The sequence below is a fragment of the Varroa jacobsoni genome, unplaced genomic scaffold (genome assembly GCF_002532875.2).
Source record: "Varroa jacobsoni isolate VJ856 unplaced genomic scaffold, vjacob_1.0 contig02633, whole genome shotgun sequence".
Classification (NCBI taxonomy): domain Eukaryota; kingdom Metazoa; phylum Arthropoda; class Arachnida; order Mesostigmata; family Varroidae; genus Varroa; species Varroa jacobsoni.
The window spans coordinates 18,152-39,760 of NW_019214855.1; the positions used below are offsets into that span (position 1 = coordinate 18,152).

The 21,609-nt window shown below is 44.0% G+C and overlaps 1 protein-coding gene and 1 long non-coding RNA gene across 3 annotated transcripts in view; one reads left to right on the top strand and one right to left on the bottom strand.

Annotated features, from left to right (window-relative positions):
- Window positions 1–3,325, top strand: LOC111272573 (uncharacterized). Its single transcript, XM_022854106.2, has 2 exons — window positions 1–933; window positions 1,799–3,325. The coding sequence occupies exons 1-2, from the start codon at window positions 600–602 to the stop codon at window positions 1,924–1,926; spliced, it is 462 nt and encodes a 153-aa protein (XP_022709841.1). The 5' UTR covers window positions 1–599; the 3' UTR covers window positions 1,927–3,325.
- Window positions 3,186–21,609, bottom strand: part of LOC111272574 (uncharacterized) — a 24,895-nt gene continuing 6,471 nt past the window's right edge. Inside the window, exons 1-3 of one of the 2 annotated variants that reach the window (XR_002687604.2) lie at window positions 11,852–12,695; window positions 11,545–11,601; window positions 3,186–10,470 (exon numbers count right to left, since the gene is read on the bottom strand). This is a non-coding gene — a long non-coding RNA (uncharacterized LOC111272574). Of the gene's footprint in view, window positions 10,471–11,544; window positions 11,602–11,851; window positions 12,696–21,609 lie in introns of those variants that run through there. The other variant, XR_002687605.2, reaches the window with a different exon arrangement.

Sequence of the window (21,609 nt, forward strand, 5' to 3'; positions counted from 1 at the left end):
TTTCTGCTCAGGGGTATAAAAATGGCCGTGAGAGGATATTTCTTTACATGTGTCTTGGCTGCACAAAGCGTACATTTATTGTCCTGTCTGCTATCGTTGTGACTCCCCTGTGGAAGCGATAGCCGACCGCTTGGGTAGCAGTGGCGATCCACAGCTAGCAACTAACTGCCTTGTTGATTGTAGCCGTGTTCATCCTGTACAGCGCTGGCAGCAGCCATATTGGATACGAACGAACGAGCCGGAATAGAATGACGGCTTCGTAATTTGCCAACAAGACACTGAACGGTCGCGAGTGAACAGAATTCGAGGATTCGATTTAAGCTGGATTACAACAGTTCTTATAGAGACAATTTACCACTATTAGCTGATGCTACACACCAGTGTTGTGTAGAGATTTCAGCGGTACAACTGTAGCAAGCAGCGCATTGCTTCTTCATACGGCTTGCGACATCACGATCGAAGTCATTGCTAAGCTTCACTTGCCTAACGTGTATATGCACAAATAGGACTAGAACAGAAGCACTGCGAAGATATTCAGCTTTATCGTGCGGCAAAGTGGTGTGTATAAGCATAATCTCAATAGACATTCGCGAATTAATATGCCAACTATAGTGCCCCGCCCGGTGCCAGTAACGATGGGCCGTGAGCGTTCTCCGCCTTCGCCGCGGCTTTTGACGGTGCCCCGGTCACCGAGAGTGGCTCGCTGTCTCTTTGGCGCACCCGATTCCAAAGACGTTTCGGAACTTGCGCGGGAGGAGATCGAGAAAGAACAGAAGCGACTTTCCGAAAAGTACAACTTCGATTTTGAGACAGATACGCCGCTTGAGGGCAATTTTGTGTACGAACCGATCGAGGATGTGCCAGCCTGTCTTCTGGAAACCTCAAATACGCCGAAAAAGACGCCCGAAGATGTTGCACAGCGAAAATTAACTGGTAAGGATCTGTTTTATTTACTTTATAACTATCGATTGTAATGCTTCGAATGTTAGTTTGCCTGGAATTTTTCGTATGTCTAGCGCTTAACAAAGTGCCGTCGAGAAACGTATTTTTCTTAATACTATGATGTCCAACCTAGCGGTCCTTTGCTGTCCCGGGATACAGTCGTATCACTGTAAGCTTGCCCTAGCTGTTATCTCTAACGCAGCACAACCCAACGGTCCCAGCTGGCAGCGCGGTCCTCCTTCATGTCAAATCATTGCATATCGTGCGGTAGCAACTTCTACAGGCCTCAGTAGCCAAGCATAATAAAGTTATGGCTTAACGCTTTAATAAAGCTTTATAACGCAAAGTTGTATTGTTCACCTTACCCGATCCCAGGGCTGCAGTAGGCTGGCTTCCCTATTTAATATCAGCGGTGGTTCTCAAATAGACGCCAGAGGTTGTTGGGTTCTCCGCGCTCCCACTCTCGCGCTCCATTCGCGCAGTGGACCCACACCCTACGATTCTGCCAGATACTCATGATACGATTGTATGTGAAGCGAGCAAGAGCTCCGGGTTTTACATTGCGCCCTCCGTACCTGCCTTGAGGTGATTGCGATTGTGCACATCGGCTATCGGGATTCGAGCGTCACGCGGCTAACTTCGTTCGGCCGAGAACCGACCAGGTTTTTTCTCGTCGCTCTTCCTGCACTGCGCGTGCAGCTTCACCCACTCCTTCACCCCTCAACTAGCGTCTTATATGTAGCTCGTAGGATTTCGGTCGCTCGTGAGTTCGATGCCACGAGCCTCTCTACACAAGACACACACACACATCTAATGTTGCGTTCCTTTGCCGTTCCCTTCTCTCGCTCCTTTGCAGAGTTTATGGGTGTCACGAAACCCTCGAAGCAAATCCAGCGCAAACGAAGAACCGAGGATGACAATGGTGTCCGAGAGGAGGCTCGTCAGGTCGCGTGTAAATCACCCCGTATCGAAAGTGTCGCCTAGATGATCTCGGCCTGAGCGATCTCGCGGACGACCACGGCCAGGAACGGGGCACCAGCTCGCGTTGTTCCCGTTTTTTCTCTATTGGCAAGCGAAACAAAAACCAATAAATGTATGCGCAGACGAAGATAAACCTGATCCGATAGAAACTCGGAGTATCTGTGCATTGGCTCCGTGGTCGCGGCTGTGTTAATCGGCGGTCAATGTCTTAAGCAAGAAGCTTAGCACCTAGGAGACGACGGACAGGACGATTTAAATTACGCGCGGCAAAAACGCTTGCACACTATCGGAAGAGAGTGACAAGCTGGATGGTGCGTTAATTTCAGCAGCAGCAGCAGCATGCCGAATATACTTGTGTATATGGCTCTCTGTCGGGAAGTGGATGGAGAAGACGCTGTTGTTTCATTACGCCTGTACGTTGATGTCCTCCCGCCGCGATCTCGGCGGCATCTCTACCCCGATCTCTTCTAGTCATCCTCATCAATCCCGCGCAATGAATGAATAATTAATTAATAATTAATCACAAACGATAAAAAGAAAGAACGCTGAGCGGCGCGTGACGATACTCAACAATTGCAGTAGCAGCGACAATACATGAAAGATTTAAATGTATAGGGATAATCGCGCTACGACTACGACACAGGTTAAAATTCTAATTAAGATAGTCACCATAATCTAAGATATCGATAACAATAACAATTTTTTTTGTGTCTGTTTATCGTCCCGCCTGCTCAGCTACGTGGTGAATATCGACCGTCGTGAATGTACTTGTATATTAAAATCAATGTATAGCCACATGATAATGATAGGAGGAAGGATCTATGGCGAACAGCTAAGTTGAAACCAGGACGAAGGCGATTGCATAGTCACAATGTAAAATGTTTAACTTCTTAGCGGACAACAGGTAAATGATAATATATTTAATATATTTGTTCGTACATTCGGCCAGTTCGGGCTAGTGGCTAATCTCTCCCGTTGTGCTACGAGTTTCACCCGATCGATGAAGTGTCTTTAACCGGCCGCTGCTGTTACGCTCTGAAGCGCTCTGTGCATCAGTTCGAAAAAAATCACTCTGAGTATTAGCCCCTATTTAAACATTTCATACAATATAGAGAAAAGGTATGCTAGAAAATACCGCACAGGGGAAACTGGCAGAATACCGAGTGAGCGCTTACCGATTATTAAATGTAGCTAACATTGTAAATTATTAAAACGAGTAATCATAGTGATACACCTAAAGGCGATTAGAATGTAAGCAAAGCTCGTCTATTTAGGCCAGCCTGAGAATGAAAGACAGGACAACAGAGCGAAAAAAATGGAGTTGCTCGAAACGTACTAACCCGAACGCGAAATGTCCAAATAAAGTTGATTCATAAACGTTTAAATACATATTATCACAATATCTATATGCTTTGTTTAATTTTGCTAGATATTGACGTCGTATGGTGTTTGTTACCTGTTAGGTGTTTCTCTTCAACTGCGTGCTATCGGTAGAAAAATCTTTGTAAAATAGTGTAAAAAGATAGCTGTAGACGCTTACTAAGGATGTTTGACTTTGACTTAATTCTTTTAATTAGTTTTTTTCCTTCTAGCTTATGTTATTGAAGCTTCGCTCAGTCGTAGGCTGTCTTGTACTCCTTTTTATACCTCGGTCCATATCTCATATAAGCTGTCCGCTTACGACAGTCTTCTAAAAAACTGAACCTATGTTTTTTCCAGTACGTGCGGTTTTACCATTGGAACTGTATTCACTAATGCAGATTCGGGGGTCGATTAGTGCTGATTTTTACTCTAAAATTTACCTGTACTGTAGTTTGTTCCAATTGTCATAGCCATCTCATTGCTTCGTGCTTTCATGACACCATCACTCCATCCTACCTGCCAAGGTGGTACGCGAGTGCTTCGGTTGTCGTTCGTGCTATCGCTGCAGTTAATTGGAGCGCCACGGACCTCTAATGGCCGTCATTTCTGCTTCTGTTTGCGGCATCGCTGAGGCCAGGTTGTTCGTAGCAGAGCGACTCATAGTGCCTATGTAAGTGTGGTTACGTGTGCGTGTTCTATTCCGTATGCGTGTGAGGTAAATTGACTCTCGTCCGGCTAGAATACGAGGTGAACGTAAATACGTCTGTGCTTCTATGAATGGAAGAAAGTGGATGTTTTCGAGTGGTGTGGGCAACCGTTGACGTCGTAGTAGCAGCTTCATCTGGCCATCTTGTTGCCTGACGACAGCAGGCATCGTTTCGTCCGCCCGTCGTCTCACATCAAGGCTTTACTCTTTACGTTTATACTATTCCTTCCTGCTACTACTGCTGCTGCTGCTGCTGCCGCCGTCGCCGTCACCGCCTACAACAAATGTTACCGGCTGAGGCAACGACAAACGATATCGACAAGAAGAGCAATAATGATTGCCTCAACCAGCGATGGCTTGTAGACAGCCGTGGTCGCAGTAGTAGGTCGGCCACTCGCCGTCTGGGTGTTGTCAACCAAACCGTTCTGTCGACAGCTTGTTTGCTGTTGCTTTTGGTTTTCCTTCTCTCTCTTCCTGTTTATCTTCCTCTTTCTCCCGCTGTCGCTCGGTCTGGCTTCTTGTTTTTCTGCCGGATCTGTCAAGTTCGTCTGTTAATCGTCGTCGAATTAAGACTAGCGATGTCCTCGCCTACGTCGATAGCGTCGTCACTACGACAACATCAACAACAGGAGCCCACTCACTCGACCATACACGGCTTGTCATCTACCTACATGTGATAGCATAGTATAATCTATGGACGGACCATAGCCAGCTAGCCACACTAGCCATATTGACTAGTTGTGCTACGACAATTGCGGGTGCTGCTCCTGCTCAGCTCGGCGTATTTTTTCCTCGCTCTTGCTCCTTTCGATGTATCTAGTTGCGGTTCATATCGGCGACCCTGTTAGGCGACAACCGATACTGGCAAATGCTGGCGTACCGTCACGTCACTACCATTGCCAAGAACCGTCGTCAGCAAAGAGCGAAAACTGCAATAACCCACGTTGACTGCTGCTAACTCAGCCTGCCGGGTCTTTCGCCGTCGTTGTCGTAGACTTTATTAAAGTCCCCGAAGCAGTACACGGCAACCACTGTACTGGGAGGTTGCAGTCAAGAAACCACGCTAGAAAAGGGTACGGCTATAATACGGTGGATGCGGCTCGCGACGGCGTGATGCCGTCCATCCATCCGCGTAACGCCGAGAAAAGCGTAAGGCGTCATCGTGCGGAGGAGGCAATAGCAGTGACGGTGACGACATTGTATTGGCGCCGTAAGCCGTCCACGTCGGAAGCGACTTCTCGCAAGGGGACATGTAGGTAGAGTTTCTCATACCGCTACTATTAATACTGCTGCTGCTAATCGTGAGGTGAAGGCGACGCATGAACGTTTTTCGTCCCGGCAGGTTCAGAACAACCTACGTGGACTAGCCGCGTAATGTTGGCTAACGTGGCCAGAAATGTTCGTTCTGCTGTAAAAACGACGCCGCGCACAGAATACGTTGCCTCACTTAATTTCTGTATTAGAAGACGATTATGCACTCGTTCAGTCAATCGTTGAATGCTCGTTCCTATTAAAACAGAAAAATGGAGGTAACATGGCAGAGACTGTGTAAATCGCGCATCAAAAAACTAATTATTGACCAAAGTTTCGGTTTGTCATTGACCTGATGGGTCCGATATCAAGCGAGAGAGAAAACCTCTCTCTTTCTAATTAATTAAATCGACAACAAGTTAGGTAGTGTCATTAAAGTAGGACATAAATGATAGCAGTTTAAATGTTGCTTTCAATGTTTGTTTTTCTTGAAGAAGCTGAAATAGCCGGAAAAATTGTCTCAGCAAAAATCGTGTGTCTATCGTCCGAGCATTGTTTATCCTGATACTAGTAGGTCGAGCGACAACAAAGTTGTAACGAATAAGTACGAGGGCCAACTCCGCTGCAAAATAATAACAAGCGATTGTTTATTGACGACTGAGTGGCAATAGCACTCGTTGCTGATGTTGCCGACTCTACTAGCTAAAACTAGTCTGAGCGAAGAAAGACAGCTAAGCAAACTAACAAGTACAGAGTGTTCGTTCGATGATGTCGTATCCATACAAGCGCACTCGTTCCTTTTGTTTCAGATGACCGTTGGCAGCTAAGACTGGCTTATTTGGGTTTCCTTTTAGGCTGTCCCTTGTCGAGCTGTCTATATCAAAACAAGAAGAAAATGAACGGATATGTATAAATACTTATGATGTATGTCTGTCTGTCTATCTAATAGGCTTTCCTGTAGACGTATATCTGATTCCTAATGGAAACGATGCTCGCTTTATGGCAAACGGCTCGCTCGCTAACTATGTATACATATTCGCCCTGCTCGCGTGGGTAGAGCGCTGTTTTAAACGCCAGGCATTGCTGTAGGCGTCTGTCTCCCTGTGGATCACGGAGGCCCCCACAGAACACCTTCGAGCTTTTGCTGCCATTTTCCCGCTCTCTCTTTGATTCTCCATCTTTCTCGCTCTGCAACAGCCCGATGGGGAGCACAATGAATGATTAACCTCGGAGGGGACCATGGATGTTCATGCCGATCTGATCACGGTAGTGTAGTAACGGTGGTCACAGTTTAATCTAAACGAAGTTCGGATCGGGGCGAAAGGAAAAAGGATCCTTCTATGTACTGCTAGCCTCTAGTCACTGACGAACGCCGGGTTGATGGCGTAGTTATATTGCCAATGCATTTCGATTCGTTCCATCCCGGAGACAAACTATTTACCAGTTAGCTTGAACATTGTTAGGTCTGCGGAAAAATCGGATAGCTGGAAGAGACGACGACCCGCAAAAGAGACGCCTTGCCAGGTGAACACTATAAAAGAAACGTATCAATAGTGACTTTGGCGTTACACCGACAAATGAATAAATGTAAGAGTGGGTGTTGACTCAACCAATCCCCTTCATTTCTGCCCTATTTGGAGCGTATTTCGCTAATAAGTTCCGTTTACAAGCCTGGAGCAAGCTACTGTGACCACACAAATTCCACCTAACTTTTGCATGTTGTCCTACAAAGGTGAGAGGTAGGGCTCGACGAACGACCTTTGCCATCTCTGTGCTCTTCTCGTGGTTAAAAAATACCAACTTATTAGCGTTAATAATTTGCCAACGGAATCTACCCAAATGGAGCCGATAATAGGTATGCTTCTTCCCTGCCGCCATGTTGGCTGTGTCTGGTCGCAGACGTTCAAGGGTCCATGTCTTCTACGTTTATCTGAAATTAACTCAGCCGATCTGTTCGTGTCACTCGAGGAATTTGTTCAAAGTAAATTGTTTCTGTTGTTGACTTTTAAAGTCAGCTAGTTGAGATAGGTGATGCGTATTATTTTAGCTAAGCAGAGCTTTGACAGACAATTTGACTTTGTGATTCGTCGCGTGTTCTGTGAATATTGTGTTGAATAACATTTTGTCCACATCTCCTCTAGCCTATTCTGGTTATTGTGGCGTTTGTTGTCGCTGCTATCTATCTTTCGGTTTTATAGTTACGGAGACAGTGATAGAAGACGTCGTAGCCAGGCAGATGTTCAAAACACTATTCGCCAGTCGGGACTGGGCAACTGCCGCTATTTCCTGATTAGCGGCGTAACGTGTCCACATTTCCTTCTTTTTTCGTACAGGTCCACACGAGTATAGAAGTAATGTCCGATAAAGGGCTAGGGAACAAATAGCATTGCTGAAGTATTCTATCGGGCTGTCAGTCGCTGTCAAGCCGCGTTATGAGTGGACGACGCTGTAACCCGCCGATGCCAGCGACCTGTTTCATATTTCACATTATCTTCCTGATAATATAGCCTGTCTTAGTTAGAATAGTTATAAAAAAATATTATGGAAAGTGATCGTATCCTAGAGGAACGCGATATATGTACACCACTATGCCCTCCTTTGGTCAAAGACCTTAACCACTGCATCGCTGATACTTGCCGTATGCTACAGATAAAATTGTACACACTTAGAAGAGTATGCCTTACGGTGTGTGTGTGTGTGTGTGTGTGTGTGTGTGTGTGCATGTGCATGTGCATACGATCCTTGCATAGTTTTATTCGGATAGAGGAGTGCACTTTGTTTCATCGTGCTTACGACTCAAGCAAAAAGCGTGTACATTTATCAAACGCAATCTGTTTGAACAGATAATGTCATACGATGGGCCCAATATAATTGGCAGACTGAGGCCATATTATATGTACGAGCGGTGGGTGCCAGAAGTTTCATGATCGTACCTAACATCTGTTACGAACATTGCTTATCATCATGTTAGTTTAGGGTGGTTGTTACAGAGTAGAGTAACACGAAAACTTTTAAGTTTTCGTGTTACATTACTCTTATAGGCTGCTATGTCTAGCTTAAACATAATGCCTTAGAGAACAGAGTAAAATAATATTTGGTGTCGCTCTATATGTTGGTGTTACGTTATAGTATTTACCTCAACGATTTGTTGGCGGGAGGCAAGTATAAGGTAACTGTGAACATTTTCGTCGACACTGGGCGGTAAGCCAGAGTACTTACAAACAGGAAAACTGCTACATATTAGTTCAATATCACAACCGAACAAATTTATATGCTACATATATTGATTGCAGCAATACATCTCTGTAATAATCCAGCCTTTTGAAGATCTTGGTAAGCAATACTGCCTACTACAGCTACTGTTTTTATTATTTTTATTAAAATAGAAAAACAAAAGGCGAGATGAAGCCACCTCGTGTGCCAGCTGAGTGAATGCTAGCACGTTGTGATGTCAAATTAGTTATGCTGTAAACTAGAACATAACAGTACGATCTGCAAAAGGCTGCGATCAAACAAATCTCTCATAAATTGCAGTTATTTTGTACACCTGTTATTATTCAGTTTTGAGCAACGAATAGTCCTCGCATTTAGAACAAACGTCTGGCAACACAATACACACGCGTAGTTCCTTCCAACAGTTTCTATACTCCAGTGGATATGCGGCCAGGGCATTCACGGTACGTCTACATGGGGCATTTATGTGGGCCGCCTCCCGTTTTGCCTTGCTACAAAGTTTCTCTCACGAAGAATGCTGCACTGTGTGGCCTCTTTTAGGAATTCGTGCCTCCTTACGTCGGCTGAAATTTGCTGCGGGGCCTAATCACGTTACCGCTAGAACTGCTCATTCCGTGGGGTTAGGGGGACATCCTCATCCCACATGCGCGTTCGCTAATAAATAGTGCTTGCGGCTATGGATGCACCCCAGCTCTCGCCAAGTTGTGTCTAGACGATAATAATTCCCGTGGCTGTGTGAGTTCATTTGAGATGGCTGCAAACTGACCCTATCCAACTACGGATGGTTACATTCCGCAGACACAGAATATCCCGAAAATAACTATCTCAAAAAAGTCTCGTCGTTGTGTATACAGTGTACAATAACGTATGTATATAGATTATTGTAAGAAATCATTTTTCTAAATTAAACAAAAGCAGCTTCATCACTGATCCTACCTGAAGGGTGACACACTTTCGTAATTATTCAACGTCACATATCGGGTCAGAGAAGCGTGACGAAGTATTGCTCCATACAAATGTAATAAATACTACTTTGATATCGCATGTAATCTTTGTTGTCTCACTTGTAGTGTTCCGAACGTTGAACTAAATTCGTTTATATATGAACAGATATTTTTTCTATCGACCTAGCTGGTACTAGACGAAGTATCCATGCATAATGTGCGCATGTACGAGGTACTGTAAAAAGAATTTGATTTTTAAGCCGCGATCTGATTTAGTCTGGCTCATCATATTAGCGTCCCCTTCAGTTTTCGTCGAAAAGTGACATTAATCCGCTTCTTTTTTCTCATGTCGCCCTTGTTCCTACAACAGATATGCGGGATATACAAGGAATCTCGGATCCGAATCGACTTACGATCCGAATCGTTTGACATTGAATCTTTTAGTTGCCTGAATAATCTAAGAGTAGAGCAGGAAGCTTCGATTTAGATAGAACCTAATCTAAAACTTATGCAAAGGATCGAACAAATATACATGGATTCCATGAATTGAATGATGTTCTGTTTCTTATTCAAACTATTCCGAGGCCACTACAGGTTTGCATTTGTTTAACGGATTCTTCAAGAACACTTTCATAGTTGCTAAAGATTAGTCTAGGGGCTATAATGGCGTCGTTCGCTTCGTTGATGATATCTGTTCGACATCGTTCAGGTGTCGTTTTCGTTGCCGTCATGTCGACTCGAGGCGTCCCTGATTACTGAATTGGCCGGCCGACAGGCATCGCACCACGAGCGAGTGACGATTCTCGGATGACCGATGCGATGACCTGACGTCCAAAACTGGAAACAGCGAAAAACCTAATCGCGTCGTAAGCTGCTACGATGGGCACGTGGATGAGGTCGTCTATCGCTTCGCCATTCGTTGCCATTGGGCTATTGTTTCTAGTGCGTAGTGACGACTTCATCGATGATACAGGCACAGTGTCTACGCTTGCTTCTGCTCATCAGGAATCACTGGCTGCCATTATCAAGAGGCCGCTGGCACCTTCGTGGCTGTGGCGGAAATAAGAAGGTCGCTTTAAAAGATGATTCGTCGTGATGCTCCCGTTCTAAATAACATATCGACGAGCATAGCCAGTTTGGTAAGAGAACGACAGAGCTACACAACTCAATCGCTGTTCAATCTACAACGATCAAAAATAATTCATTTCGGCGTACGCCAAAAATATCGCGTTTTGACCTATCTGTTGGCCGACAAAGACCTAATTGTTGGAGGGACAAGCAGGTACACCGAACCAATAATAATCAAGCAAGCCATGTCATCGATCACGTTACATTCGATGAGCGCGTCTCGTGTAGAATGGCTAGGCAACGGTTTGCAATAGGACAGCCCAAAGAAGCAGAGAGAGAAAGATCTGGGGAAAGGTGGGGATCGATCGAGAGAGGCGAAGACTGATCTGTTAAATTATGTCAAATTTATTCTACAGAATTGACGCTTATTATACACAAGTGCATATACGTTTGCAGATGCAGCGTTTCTGTGTAAAAAAGCCTACGTCGGTTGTTTGTTGACTCCAAGTTTGCTAAATATCCACAGAGCTATATTTACATTTCATCTTTGTTTATAGTGTGAATGTCTTTCTCATCGAATCTAGATCAGTGCATGCCATTGACGTATAAGTTGAACATTGTTGTGCTGGCTTCCTTTATTTATATTTTCCGTTTTTCATTCCAGCGATTTAGCTCTTCATGTCTAGGCGTAGGCGGCGCATTGCGCAGATCCTTAACCTGCTAACATTTCAGATTCGCGCAAGCAAAATGGCCCCCAGATCTCATCTGGATGTTGGTAGTGTTATGCGATGCTGCGCTTGTTGACATTGGCATAATTCCAGTTCTCATCAACGTCGAGAAGCCGTTATAGAGCCTGGGGACGAACCGGTGAATTCGGAACGGCCACATCCGAACCTTCGCAAGTAGGTACACATCGGTATACGCTATGCAAGGGTGTGCCAATCTCTACTCGACTAACAACCATCTTTCTTTACTTACCGCAACACCGCCAGCACTACATCATAAGGTAGTGTCGACACGTACGTACCAATCTCAAGCACAGTTATTCCAACTTACCTTCACGTAGGATCATCTGGCACCGGGTAATGATCGAAGCTATTGTCCGCATTGGGCCTAACCAATTAAAAGGTGGAAAAACAGAAACAGAAATTCTACGTTAGCGTCTCACGAATTAATACTTGGACTGACTTTGTGGGTGGGATGTTGCTCAAACGTATTGTCAGTTGACACCAATTGGATAATGCGCTTACTTACTAAGGCGACTCAAAAAGATCGGAAGAACTTCTTTTCGAGTTGATATTATGTTATCATCATTGGCGCTAATCGATTAATAAATACGTCTAGTGGTAGTCTTGAGGCCTACCTAAGTTATGCTATAGAGTGACCGCAGACCGACACCGCAGGCCAATCACTTGTATAACCAAGATTACGATTTTTATTGCGGTTGCTGCTATAGAAGCTATGCTTCTCGCCGTCTTTTGGTTTACGTATACGTGTGGATATAAGCTTATGCCTTGTCCGTGAACGAGTTTTCTGTGCATTTACCGATGTAAATGAATATCAACACAGTAAGCCTTCACCTGTCCCTCTGACCGCCTACGATACCAACAGATTTCTTTGGCAAAAACAAAGAATCCGTTTTTACTCTATTCGGTTTTCTTTGTTCGGCGATCGTTCGGTGTTAACGACCCATTTGTTGCATTCTCGGCCCAGCACTTCTTCCCGCCTATGCTTTCTTCCATCAATTGATATATTTGTTGTTTATTATATTTATTCTACACAACAGCTTTCGCCGTGTGAGTGTTTCTTAAGTATATATTATTAGCACCATTTTCCGTTTGCGCTTAAGGCGTTAGCGGAATGGTTGGTTACGTTATCGTTACCAACTGTTCTCGTTCAAACAACGGGTTCAGTTCGAACAGACGAATGGCGGGAACGCCCATCACTCAATACAGTTCACCGTAACATCGAATCTCCCATTGTAGCACCGCTTATACCATCGCCGGCTTTAGCCCACATAGGTCCACTCTGCCCCGCACCTTACACAATAATTTTTCTCACAACGACAAATCCATCGAACATAAACACAACGGGAGTTTATGCCTTCACACACAAACGGACAGATGTCGATAAACCCGAGCGCGACGACTCTGTCATTGACTCTTAAAGTGATCTTAAAGTATTTTAGGCTACGGCTGTTATGGTGACACGGCTGGCTCTGTCATGTTTGCCAGCGGCGTCACGCAGACTCGGCTGTCGGCCAATGTCTCGGCACCCTATTCTTTTGTGTCAATGTCCACAGTGATTGTTCCCCTATTTATATGTCTGTATTGTTAACGTCGGTACCGCGTATCTTTAATATCTTATATTCTTACATTCGGCCTACAATTGTGAAATTGTGCTTTGTTACTTTGCCCATGATCACGGCGAGACAGTTATTAGCGGCCAAAAGATCATTACCTTCGATGGAACCTCTTGCTAGCGTGTTTTTGCTAGACGAGGTAATATTTTAAGATGTTCCTTATTTGGGTTGATCTGTTAAATTAAATGGCGTTTCTGTCACATCTTTTCATCTCCTTGATGGTATTGATCGAGCGATCGCCCAATAGATATTAACTATCGTTGCTATTTACGCTGTCCTACTGAAGTGAGGTTGGCACTGCGCACATCCGGCCATAGGCCTTAATCCTTGTTTTCGATTTCTCCTGCTTATCGTCCATACTCCGACTAGTTTCTACACTTTGCCAAGTGTTGCTTAATATACATGTCCATGTCCGCATAGGGAAACTGGATTGCCTATTTTAAGCTGGAACATGACCTCTCTATAATTTGTCCGATCGACTAATCTGCTACATATATGACACGTTCCTGATAGCTCGACCTACCGCTTCTCCGAGGGGAGCATTAAGTTAAATGTGTTACAAGTATTCTACCTGTATAAGCCTATATATATATATATATATATATGTAAAGCATGCTTGTGCATATTTAGATCTATCGGGCACACCATCACCACCATCATCGTGGATATCAGATAGACAGAGGGCAATTCGGAGTCGAATAGAAGCTGAGGGCACAACCCCATGGCAAAGCAGGCACGAAAACGTGCCCTCTGAGCTTTCTAGTAGATTAACACCCTCCGTATGGACAAAAAACCAGCGGCACGATGCAGTAATCAGCGAGAAAATAGGCTGCGATATGACGTCATTGATGACTGATCTCACAATATCTATTTTTTTCAAGCATCGGCAAAGCTGTAAGCAAATATACATATGTTACTCAAGCCCGCGCACACACGGACAGACCAACGAAGATACGTATAGGATAGAACTACAGCATGGAGTATGAAACAGTCAGCCACACGGAGGGAGAGCGCGACAAGACGACTCGAAGATAAAAGCAGTGGTTTGGACGAAGGACGCGCTAGGACACTATTTAAGAAAAAATAGAGAGAGCTTCATATGGGTCAACCTGATAATCATTTACTTCTCACTCTTTTCAACTGTGCGCCCCTCTTTCCCCACTAAGCACACGCGTGACTCGGTACATTTCTGTTGAGACTCTGCCTTTTTTATGTCCATTGGTTGTCGTCGACATTTTTCTATCGATGACCAGTTTTGCGGCCACCGTTAAGGTAGACGCCCGCGGGACCAGAGGGTAGGCGCCCCCATCGAAGAGGCTTCGAAAAGGTGCAACTTCCCAATTAAGATGCAATCGTGCGCATTTCGATGCGATGCATCCGATTTGCAGCACTAGGGATAACGTTCAACAAACCCTAGCCTTTCCTCATCTGGTAGGCGTCAGTCGTGAACGGCAGTTAGCGTCCCGCATCGCCGTAGGCAAGCATTCGCAGCAGCGGCGGCCTTAGTCACACGTCTTCCAGGGAATGATCAGTGAACGCGTGTCTTAGTCGATCGGCAGCATTAACCAATAAACAAGGTCGTAGAAAAAAGTCGCACGGCTATAATTTTGGTGGTCGTAGTGTTTCTAGGTAATCCGCAGCTATTTCTATACTTTTAATAGCCGGATTTCTTCCAGTTTACCCTGTTTTATTTTTTCTCGAAAGATAAAAGCACTTCATTGCCAAAGAGGCCTTAACAGGTAAATTACGTAGCTGCGTAACCGCCCCCGCAACCCATTCATTTGAGAGATTATGAAATCTGGTTCTATGAAGAACAGAGTTACTAGCATAATATCGAACTTTTTAGACATTATTATCTGTTTTAACCGAGACAACATTTTGTGCAAGGGCGGATCGCAAGCTCAGATCTGCATTTACCCTAGACGAATGGTCTTAAAATCGGCACTGATGATGATATTGTTGTTGTTATTGCCGATAGTAAATTCGTGATCCAGAAGGCTATCACTCCAGATTCTGTTCCAAAAACAACAATTTGAACAGTTGTGACCCGTTCCGACGTATCCTACCTGCTGCATGCGTCTTTGTTAATAATATTTGCTCATTGTCTTCTATCGACTTCGGCGTAGCCAGCAGCACATGACCGGACAATCGGCGCGAGGGAGTGGAGAGCCGGCGTCGAGCCAGAGCAGAATAGACTAAATGATCTTCTTTTTTCTTCTGATCACAATGACGACGTTGGTTCTTATTATTAGTAAAAGTTATTGACGGACACAAACCTCTTCACTAGCAGAAGGCACACCATTGTTATCGAACAAGTCTGAAGCTGCTCAATCTTATTGATTTTTGGCGGGTATTTTCGCCGTTCCTGGATCATTCTTACCGTGCCGACTGTGCAGGCAATTGATGGAGGCAATTTTTGTCTACAACATAGTAGGCTAGAATCGACTATAAAACGCATTCACAATTATAGTGCTGGCCTACCAACTGCATTTCTCTCGTATGCGTTCGCTACATGATACTTTGATGGTTTAGCGGAGGGGCTTGCCTAATCACAAGCCAATGACTATAATGATAGTAACTTTCTGCGCTGCCGGTCAAGATCGTGCCTTGAATGGCGATTCGGCGACCAGCGCGTCTGGTCCTCGCGGACGACGCGCTTAGAAGTTGTTAGTCTTTTGAATTTGTGATAATTTTTCGTTTGAGTCCCGTAATGACGCTCATTCTGATGTACACCGATGCGACTAGGCACCATTTCATCGGCAGTGTCTAATTGTTCGATCTCCATACTAATCGATTTAGGCTTTGTCCTCTAGACGAGGACAAATATGAAGGAACCACAACAAGTAGTGATGGCGTTTTTGCACTAGAAACGAAAGAAGAAATGCGACACAACAGAAGGGGCGTCTGATGGCTCATGTTTTTAGCTTTCAGTTGACAATCTATTGACGAAGAAAAAGTGGGGCTGGATTATTTTTTGCCTATACAATAAAATCGTGCTGCTTATTGCCCTGCAGTTCAACATTTACTAGATAATATAGCATTTTTTTAATATATCAGTGATATAGAAGCCGCGCTCAGTAATCAGCGTTCTAACGCACTTCACCCAGATTTCAGGAACATGCCACACCTACTTCAAGAATTTGCTCTATTGCGGTAACGAAGCATAGATTATACGAATCAAACAAGCTTATAATACGGATAGTGTATTTATGCTTATTGGTTCGGTTACTGTTTGGAATAGTACTACCATTTATGATCGAGTGTGAAGGCTGAAGACGTTTAGTCCCGGTCCTATGCTTCAATGCAGAAACTGACTGTCCACTATGTTGGACCTAATATGTTGTAAAATACATCAAAAAAGGTATCAAGCCCCGTTATCAGTCCTAGTCGTGTTGTATATGACGGTGTCAGTTTTAGGAAGAATATTTTAATTTAGTCGATAATTCTCGTAGTTACATCCACCGCAACATCTCTAAAATCGTTTTTTTCTCATTTAAACATTAACACCCACTTTATTCGAGCATGATTAGTTTGGCCAACATCCACCACATGAGTCATAAATCTATTGAAAAAATAAGAATAATATTAGCTATGATCGTCTGAGTGAGTGTAAATTAATATAGTAATAAAATAAATAATAATTTTATTTTACTTTTTGTCGATCTACATGTCCCCTTATCACATCTACATGTGGTGTGGAGAGCATGAGACAGGTCTTTTCTGTTGGATATGAATCAATATAATTGCACCTTTTTCTCCCCTGTATGTTATCATCTATCAACGTACGGTACATTTTTTTTTTTTTTTTATAATAAAAATGCTTTCTTACACTCTTGATCAATACGAACTTTAGTATAACACATGTTTCAATATGGATATAAAACAGTTTGGTGCCATACGTTGAAGTGACATTTTTAGCACGTATTCGTAATTGTGGTAAAAATCTTAATTCCATTTTATTGGGATGATCATTATAGATTTTAATCAAAAGAGCTTCTCATTTATTAATTCGTTTTACTGAGCAGTTTTTAAAACGATAGGTTAAAGGGCTGAATATTTCTTGTCTCTAGTATCCGCTTAGGACCTTGCTCAATGAGCGCACCATAGCAGACCTATAGCAACCACTTATGCCACTGACTAAAGAGCCGTGGACATTACTCAAATCATTTTAGGTCGTAATCGTTCTCGTTTCCATCCTAACTATACCAATAATAATCTACTTCAAGTTAACTTGGATGAATTAATCGTATTCTAAAGCAATCTCTAATGGTCATACTATCTCGAACGGACGTTAACTTGCCTAGTTGAACTAGATCTCTGTTCCCCTATCCTTTGCTGAGGCGCTTCCTGGGGGGTGGGGGGAGGGGCAAACTCCTTAAAAACCACCGGTCATTTCTTCTTTATTGAGGCCAAACTAGTCTTCTACCGCTACAACTACGACACTAGGCATTCTGCTATCATTACAACTATAATACTGTGAAATGTTAGCGGTCGTATGGTTTCGTTCAACAGGCCCGGTCACGTTGCTGTTGCTCATGGCCTATTCGCGTTGCGAGCCTTCGTTGATTTTGGACTCTCGTTCGAAGGCAGAGAAGGCATATCAGCACTCAGCTTTTTAGGCAATTAGACCCCTCTTGCTTTCGCACACATGCATGCACGTACACACAGACACACGCAGGCGTACACAAATACGCGCACGTTGGCTGCTTGTTTAGGCTGACCATACAGTCTGCCTTTATCGACAGCTCTTTCTGTGCATCAGCCAAAGGCTGACTACTAGTACCTAGCGTAGCTTGTAGTGTTTAGCGATCTGTATTGTGCTTCCAGCGCCGGCCGGCCGACCTTTCTCAGCTGTACCCGTCCATCCAGCAGTTTGCGCTTTCTTCCGTTCGCGTCACAGCGTCTCATGTACTAGACTGCAATAAAAAAAAAGAAGCCAAACACACACACACACACACGCGTTCACGCGGAGTGAGCTGGACAGCACTGATGGCACGGAGGTCTTTCGACCGTTGATGTAGCGTTGGTGCTGCTTAGAGAACGAGCGAGGTTACGACAGTCATATTGCGATTAGTATATTGTTCAAGGTGAGAGTTGTTGCGCAGAAGGCTCGTGTCGCTGTCATCGTCATGACGACGGAGTTCTATTAACACAGCCAAACAGGCTGATCACTCTTCAAGCGCGAAACAACGTCAAGCCCAAGTCTTCTCCGTTTGCTGATGTTGATTCTGCTGATTGTTGCTTTAGCAGCGGCGGCAGTAGCAGTCTCAAGCCTCAAGATAGGCCCAAGGCGCGCTACGCTCTCTTAAGAGCGATGCCTTGAGAAGGTGGATGGAGCATGGAAAATGACCTGGGAGATGACAGCAGAATGCTGAGTATAGTTAAGAAGTTTAGCGTTTGAGTGAAGCGGCGTAGAACTAGAACCGAGTGTTACGAGCGGCACGTATGCGCCAACGGCTACAGAACGTAGCGCGAGCAGCGGAACTAGCCAAATATGCCAAACGGACATTCGAGTCTAGTGAGCATTTCATGAAGAGGACCTGCTGCGACTGCTTTTAAGATACCTATAGTATGATTGTGCGAGAAAAGGAACGATTTGAATCACTACGCTCGAGCTAATACAATGTTCGTTTAGTCTTTCGTAGCGCGACAATGGTAGGATGGAATAGGACAAACAATCTGGGAGATTCACTGCTTTGACTTCGTCAGGCTCTAAAGTTCATCTGACTACCTAATCAATAGTCATAAATACACAGGGACAGGGAGAAAAATAAGTTGTTCTCCTATTATACATCTATACCAAGTTAGATATAAAAATACGAATATTTAAAATTTCGTTTGTCCTAATGTTCATAAAATTGAATAATACTTCAATGTTATCTCTTTCTCGTAGGGTAGGACCGCTTCTGTTTAGCACAAGTACGTGTAGTTGTTTTAGCTACAAGTACGTGCCAGGTCAAGTGTTGGCGTGCCGTTAAAGAATACTGCCTGTCTGCTAAATAAGATATACCACATATTATAAGAGCAGTTTGATCTAGACACTCGTATCGTGAGTGATATGTACGTAATAGGTGCTTTTATCGACTCAAGCCATTGGCTGGAGCCAAAGATTTCGAATCATCATATCACAGCTTTATAAACAAGAGGAGTCTGGGTGCCATATAAGAGCATCGTTACAACCCGCACTAGGGATGAAACTCTAAGAAGAATGAGCAATCAAGTCCATGTTATGTACCCTTTACGGATCCTAGTAAAACCTGTAAGCACCGTACTATCTCGCATCATCCGTTGCATCTATAGAAAATATCGCCGTAACAGATCCTTTTTTTAAAGATCATTTCAAACGACCTACAGGATGTATTTTGTACTACGTTATCATTGTTTTATGGAAAAAGATTGCGTCCACAATCATCGGTAGATTGGTTTTCTTTCGATTTCGATTGTTCCAAAAATGAATATACCTTTGCTAAATTAACCCTGTGCCAATGGGCCGTACAAGGCCTGTGTCTGTCGTGGATCATGCGAACGTATTATTGCATTTTCCATTTGCTGAGATATTTGAGGTTTTTGTCTGAAAAACTGCCCTGCACGACCTGTCACACGATCGCTATCTGGATCAACACACATGCTATCATTGTGGCATTAATAATGCTCATAAAGTAACAACCAAAGGATATCTGTGAAAATCTATGTCCAATATACTTGCTTCAAAGTACTTAAATTAAAGAGGTTCTGTCCAGACATTTTCGAATATGTTTCATTGCTTGTTTACTAAAAGCAACTTTCAACTGCATGAGCCTCGGCAAAAAGCACGGCTTTAGACGGTTGAGCTATATAATACTATGACATTTATGCGTACAACAAGGATGGGAGCGATTTTACAGTTGATCACATATATTTAACTTGTCAAGAAGTTGCGTAACTCTGTTTTAAGGTATCCAATTGAATCTGTAGTAAGCATAAAGATACTTCAGTCAGTATGAATTGAACCATAATTTTAACTAGCTCATTATCATTCCTAGATGCCCCTCTCTAGTAAAAAAAAAACGCTCATACAGTTTATGAGATAATTATTCAGCACCTGTTCAATACTCAGTAAGTTTTCCCTAAGAAAGTCGTCAATAAACTAAATCCGTTCTTGCTATTAGTAAATACATACGAACACTTAGTACGAGGATCTATCAAAGATGCTATTAAGGGGTAGAATTTGTTTCGTAAAATGCATACAATATACAGAAGGCGAGTGCAGACTGTCTATATTCCTATGCCATCTTAAGCTAGCTATGTTTGGGTAGCATATAATACGAAGCAAACCATTGTCTTCTGCCCAAACGTTCTTTTCTCTTTAGAGGCGAACCAATGCAGCAAGAAAGCAAAAAGGGCACCAGCGGGTCTCAGTGGCCTCACCGTAGTTATTAAAACGGTTGACGCGACCTCCAGCGAATTCGGTTAATCTAATCAAGTAGCTTCTGCTGCCGTCGCCAACGTCAGTGTCGCCGTCCCCCTACACGTCTCTCTGAACTGTCTAGCCCGTTCTCTCTCTTTCGGATGCCCTTATTCAGACGGAATGATGGTGCTGCAGTAACAGTACTAGCGACATCAAGCGACGCCAACTAAAACCAGACGCTCGTCTATGGATTTACGGCAATCGTTGTTGAGTTTCTATCGAAGGCTCCTTGTCCCCTGCTTCTGCTCTGCTACCACCTATATTCGACAAGTGTTCGTCCGCTATTGCAGAACAATCGCTTCGATCGATGATTTGCTTAGTCAACGTCGAAGCCTCCTCTATCGGCGTCTTCGCCGTCTTGATGCTTTTGGCTACGATGTTGGACCGAGGGGCGAGAGGCACCGTACCGCGGGCCCCCCGATCGCCCCGCGGAGTCGATGCCTGTCCGTCCGCTCGATCCTTTGCTTGACTCCGCGTCGAGTCTTGCTCGAACCGAAACGGCCTAATGCCACCAACGCTGCTATCGATAGAGCGTCTTATAACGATTCTATTGCTGTTGCGGCGGCATATACAACAACGTTGGCGTGTCGGTCGAACGCGGCAACTCTGACGATGCTAAAACGTCGGGGGCTCCGCAGCAGTGCTTCATTCTTGTCATCGTTTCAAGACATCGAGAGCGAAGAAATATAGCGCTAACGAAGAAAAGGTTTGCTTCGGCTATAGTTGTAGGTCTAGTTCCTATGGCTGTTCGCTGACTCACGTTGGAATGAGATAACAGCGTTTCAACATGTAGCTTTACCTCTGAATAATAGTACTGATGTAACCGTCTCAGTTGGGTATTGCTATATGATGGCGACAAGGAATCAACGTCAATTTCAGTCGATTACGAAGCAGTCTGACGCTTCATAACCGTCGGACAGCTCTGAACCGTACTTGGTTCGTTCGTGAGTACAGCCGAGATAGACAGTGTTTCTGCTGGTATGGCTATCGGTGATGTTTCTCCGCATATCTAGCCTAGATAAATTACGGATCCGTTAAGTATTAGCTTTCGAGCGATTGTATGTCTTCATGAGTTCGTGTCCAGCGCGCAAATTTTGTTACAGTTATACTGTGAGCTTAATTATAATATATCTACTCGGTCCCGAAAAGAGCGGAGATCGAACAGAAGCTTGACACGTAATGATGTTCATGTCATCGCGTTCCCGCGGACATCACTTAATTTATTTACAAATAAATTAATTTCACAGAACTCACTCCTTTTATGTACTCACGCCCTTGTTATTCACTCGTATCAGTCGGTTAAAGGCGTATA

Coding starts and splice junctions, on each gene's coding strand:
- LOC111272573 (XM_022854106.2), top strand. CDS start 600: ATGCCAACTATAGTGCCCCGCCCGGTGCCAGTAACGATGGGCCGTGAG. Junction 934..1,798: donor TGCACAGCGAAAATTAACTG/GTAAGGATCTGT, acceptor GCTCCTTTGCAG/AGTTTATGGGTGTCACGAAA.